The sequence below is a fragment of the Aulostomus chinensis genome, chromosome 13, assembly GCF_037954235.1.
Source record: "Aulostomus chinensis isolate RoL2024-O1b breed Wild chromosome 13, RoL_Achi_v1.0, whole genome shotgun sequence".
Taxonomy (NCBI): Eukaryota; Metazoa; Chordata; class Actinopteri; order Syngnathiformes; family Aulostomidae; genus Aulostomus; species Aulostomus chinensis.
The window spans coordinates 7,433,014-7,438,202 of record NC_141332.1 but is presented as its reverse complement, the minus strand read 5'-3'; the positions used below and the strand labels follow the sequence as shown (position 1 = coordinate 7,438,202).

The following is a 5,189-nucleotide window of genomic DNA, read 5'->3' as shown; positions in this document are numbered from 1 at the left end:
AAAGATTATTTGTTCGAAATTTTAATCTGGTCCACATTGGGTTTTTTGTATTTTTTTCCTGTTGTCAAATATTGTCACACTTTTGATGAAGAGATTTTATTCTGGCCTGTCAGTAATAATCGGTCAGTTTAACGTGTTTTTATAAATTGTAGAGAACAGAAGCAGAAGCTTTTCACATTTACCCTGGAAAAACAAAATCGATGATCAATTAGAATTGACTTGTTCATTCAGGAAAACAGTGCAGAGTTTATGAGGTGGCGTCCATCAAACCAAGTGAGCTTCATTGATAGTAGGAAAACGTTCTGGGGGAGAGCTGGTCTGATTCGGAGGGACGGCATCCATTTCTAGAAATATGGCCCAGTTTAGTATAGAACCAGAACCCTGAGAACCCAGAGTTCAGACCAGGAAGCAGAGCTGCAGTCTTACACGCTTCTCTGGGTGTCCACTAGGGGGCAGTTACCCACCCACAACCCCATAGAGACTGTGTCTGTCCCCCGACCACATCAGTATACTCATTCCATTTCTACTGTAGAGGAGTCAATCAGAAAAACCTGATCAAAGTTAACACAACCACTAAATTAACTCAACAGAATATCAGAATTAGATGAGGACGATTAAATATCAGACCTCTGAACCAGTGAATGAAGTGATACCTGACAGTTGTGTTGACCTGCTGAGTCTCACTGAAACCTGCCTGGTGACGATGAGGATGCTAGTCTGAATGAATCCACTCCTCCAGTCACAGGAACACTCACGTTACTCCAGGCTCTGGCCCAGGAGGTGGCGCTGCTGCCACTGTTGACACCAGTTTAGTAATAAATCCCAAACCAGAAGAAGTTTCCATTCATCTGAAAGCCTGAATCTCAGTTTGTCGACTCCAGCCTGGAAACTCTCCAGCCTCTCTGATTGATTACTGAGTACCGTCCTCCTGGTCCGGACTCTGGATTCTGATCTGAATCCTCAGAGTTTATATCAGTTTAGTTCTAAATCAGATCAAGTCATGACTGGAGGGGACTTCAGTATTCATGAGGATGTTGATAACCACAGTCTGGTGCTGCATTTCTCTCTCTTCTAGACTCAACTGGTGTCCATCAGTCTGTCCATGAACCCCCTCACTGTCACAACCACACCTCCACCTCCTCCTAACATGTGGAACTGAAGCTGAACATCTGGTTGTGTTTCCACAGAACGCTTTTATCAGACCACCAATCAATCACTTTGGAATTTGGACTAATCAGCTACACTCCACTTAGGAAAACTGTAGTTTCCAGATGTTTGTCTGATCAGGCCACACCTGGATTTAAGGAAGTGGTTCCATTGGTGCTAAATTCAGTGTCATGTCCCACTGTAACAGAGGGCGCTGTTGTCCACCTTAGTCCCTCCCAAACTGATCATTTTATCCATAGAGCAGCAGGCACCTTAGCAACAACTCTGGACTCTACTGGTCCACTAAAACAGAAAACTATGTATCCAAGGAAACAAGCACCTTGGTACGGTTCTGGAACCTGACAGCTTCAACAAGAAACCAGAAACTGGAGAGAAGATGGCGCTGCTCCAAACTGGAGGAGTCACATGTAGTCTGGCAAGATGGCCTTAGAACCTAGAAGAAAGCCCTTGGTAGAACCAGAGCAGCCGACTACTCAGAACTAATAGAGGAACCAAGAACAACCCAGGTTCCTCTTCAGTCCTGGAGCCAGACTGACAGAGAGCCACAGCTCTACTGAACCAAGTAGTCCTGTTTCCCTGGGCAGCAAAGAGTTCATGGACTTCTTTAATGACAAAATTGTCCTGATTAGAGAGAAACTTCTTCTCCTGCTGCCATCAGCTGACAACACCTCAGTTGGTACTAGTAAATGATGGTTCCTCTGAGACCACTACAGTCAGTTCTGGTGTTCCACAAGGGTCTGTGCTTGGACCAGTCCTCTTCACCCTGTACCTGCTTCCTCTGATCATGATCATGAACATGATCAGGAAACACTCCATTAATGTTCACTGCTGAACTCAATGATCCACATGGAACAAACCAGCTGACTAAACTGGAGGCCTGTCTGCAGGACAGGAAAACATGGAGGACCATCATTTCCTTTATTAAACTCTGATAAACTGAAGTTCTTGTGCTGGGCCCAAACACCTGAGGACCACCTGATCTGATGAGACAGGTACCCTGGAAGGAATTACCCTGGCCCCCAGCACCACCGTAGGAACCTAGGAGTTCTCTTTGACCAGGACCCTTTAACTCCCACATTCATCAAATCTCCAGGACGCCTTCTTCCATCTCCGTAACATCGCTAAGATCAGACACATCCTGGCTCAAGAAGATGCAGAAAAACTAGTCCCTGCTTTTGTCACTTCCAGGCTGGATTACTGCACCTCCCTCCTACCAGGCTGGACTAACAGGTCCCTAAAGACTCTCCAAGCTGGTCCAGAACGCTGCTGCCACGTGTTGACTAGAACTGGTAGCAGAGACCAGGTCTCTCCTGGACTGCTTCTCTGCATGGCTCCCTGTCAAATTCAGAACAGAATTTAAAATTCTTCTTCTACCATCAAAGTCCTCAACAGTCAGGCTCCTTCATCCCTGACAGAGCTCCTAGTCCCCTATGATCCAGCTAGAACCCTTCACTCCCAGGATGCAGGGTTCCTGCTGGTTCCTAGAGTTCTAACAGTAGAATGGAGCCAGAGCCTTCAGCTATCAGGCTCCCCTCCTGTGGAACCGTCTCCCAGTTTCAGTCCAGGACCCAGACCCCCTCTCTAGGTTTAAGAGCAGACTTAAGACCTCCTTGTTGATCAGACTTATAGTCAGGACTGCTTAGGCTGGCCCTTAGATCTGCTGCTATAGGCTCAGACTGCTGGGATCTCCCATGATGCACTGGGCTTCTCTCTCCTCCTCCTGTCCTCAGACGTGTTACTAATCCTCTTCTTCTCCCCTCATCCCAGATCCTGGTGCTGCTGTAGGAGGCTCCAGACCTGAAGAGGCTCCAGCTGCCACCCGTAGCTCCACCTGCTCACGTCCCTGTCTGTCCATCAGTCTCTCCTCCTTTCTCTCTCTCTTTATCTCTGTCCCTGTCTTTCCTTCTGTCTCTCTGTCTTCCTCCATTCTCTGTCTTTGTCTCTGTCCATCAGTCTCTCCTCCTTTCTCTCTCTCTTTATCTCTGTCCCTGTCTTTCCTTCTGTCTCTCTGTCTTCCTCCATTCTCTGTCTTTGTCTCTGTCCATCAGTCTCTCCTCCTGTCTCTCTCTATCTCTGTCCCTCTCTTTCCTTCTGTCTCTCTGTCTTTGTCTCTGTCCATCAGTCTCTCCTCCTTTCTCTCCCTCTTTATCTCTGTCCCTCTCTTTCCTTCTGTCTCTCTGTCCTCCTCCATTCTCTGTCTTTGTCTCTGTCCATCAGTCTCCCCTCCTTTCTCTCCCTCTTTATCTCTGTCCCTCTCTTTCCTTCTGTCTCTCTGTCCTCCTCCATTCTCTGTCTTTGTCTCTGTCCTGCTCTCCTGCTCTCTCTCCGTCCCCACTGATCCTGGATCTGCTCCACCTTCCTGCTGGTAAAGGAAGGTTCTGGTGGCTGCTGTTGCAGGATGTGCTTGCTGATGGAGAATTGTTGGGTGGAGGTTCATTGAAGGAGGGAGGTGCTGGACCTGTTCTACTTGGAAAGAGTCAGGACAGAACTTTAATGGCAAGTTTGACAGCAGATGTCAGTTAAAATTGAGATATAAATCCAGTTTACTTTAAGTAATTACTCTGTAAACATGAGGCTGTGTTAAACAATTTATTTGACAACATCATATATAAAAGTATATCAAAATTAAGTAGCAAGACCAGCCTGTTCCCGAGAGTAAGTTTCTAAGTTTACAGTGTTCACTTTCACATTCAACACATCTGTGCAAATACTAATCGAGCCACTTTCAGGGCATACAAACAAAAGTTTAAGAGTCTAACATTCAAATATGTCATCCGCTTCTTTGGAGCCAAAATAGAACAGCTCTGCGTTGAGAAATCCACGTGATCTACTGTGAAGGTTGTCAGCTGAACTCGTGAATGACGGGGCTCGCCGAAGAGTAGAGCTTCTTCTTCACCAGCCGGTACTCCGGCCTCAGCTTCATCACTTTGCTGCTATCAAAGATGTGCTTGAGTGGCGGCCAGCCGTCACCCTTATCCACTTTGAAGACCACCGACAGCTCGAAGGTCGGAGTGACACTTGGGTCAACGCAGATGTTCCCCAGTGGCTTGAGGCTGTCCCTGCCCTCCACGTACACCCTGATTGAAGCGCCACGCAGCCCACATGGCTCATCGGCTGAGGAGCGGACAACATCCTGGTACACCCTGGCGGTCATCTGGCGAGGAAGCAGCAGCACCTGGCAGTGGAGGGTGGAGGCCTTGGCCTCTGTCAGACAGCGCTCGATCTGCTGGGTCACCTCCTGCTGAAGGAGGGTCTCTTTATGCTCTAAACCAGCATCCAAGTGGAGATCTGAGGAGACACAGCAAGGATTTGTTACTCTCACTGCTGACATTTTCCTCTCTTTCTCTCGTTTCTGTAGCCTTGAGCTTCGACTGCATCTTGTGACAAATATCCTGAACTACAACTCCAAAAATCTAAGGAGTCCAGACTGAAGCAGCTGAGAGGACAGACAGTCAGCTGATCCCAGAACAGCTGATCTAGAGAAAACTCTCTGTTGTAATTCACTCAAGAGAATTCAGTGGTGGCTACTGCAACTACTCAAGTGGCAGCAGTACAAATACTGCCACAAAACTAATTCCCTCACAGATCGAAGAGATACCCGATACCCAAATAAAATTACATAAGTAACAAACTTCTCTGACCACAAGTTATTTAACATCTTAATATTCTTGGGTGGCATTAAAACTTCTTTCTTATTCTCTATGATCAACTTACAAGGCTTGTCGGTTTCATCGTAGCTCTCGACGCTTCCCCGCCGGGCTGACCTGTCCCGGGCCGGGCTGTTCCGGGCTGGCAGTAGGAAGAAGTACTTTCCTATCATGTCCATGACACTATCTTCCTCCGACGAGGGTGCGAGGACTCGGCGTCCAAAAGGCAGAGCCGGTGTATAGACCATCCTGATTCCTGTATCTGAGGCTCCAGTATCTCCTCCGAACGCCGGGTCTCTATCTTCTCCATGTAGTTTCGAGCTGGTCAGGCAGGCTGGGTACCAGGGGCCAGGTTTATATTGCGGCGTACTGTTG

General features: G+C 47.7%; 1 protein-coding gene across 1 annotated transcript; it reads right to left on the bottom strand.

Annotated features, from left to right (window-relative positions):
- Positions 1-3,742: 3,742 nt before the first annotated feature.
- On the bottom strand, positions 3,743-5,189 carry LOC147250723 (DNA damage-inducible transcript 4-like protein). The gene is made up of 2 exons (XM_086222530.1): positions 4,882-5,189; positions 3,743-4,455 (listed from the first exon to the last, which is right to left on the bottom strand). Exons 1-2 carry the CDS (start codon positions 5,060-5,062, stop codon positions 4,010-4,012), a joined length of 627 nt encoding a protein of 208 aa, XP_086078656.1. The 5' UTR covers positions 5,063-5,189; the 3' UTR covers positions 3,743-4,009.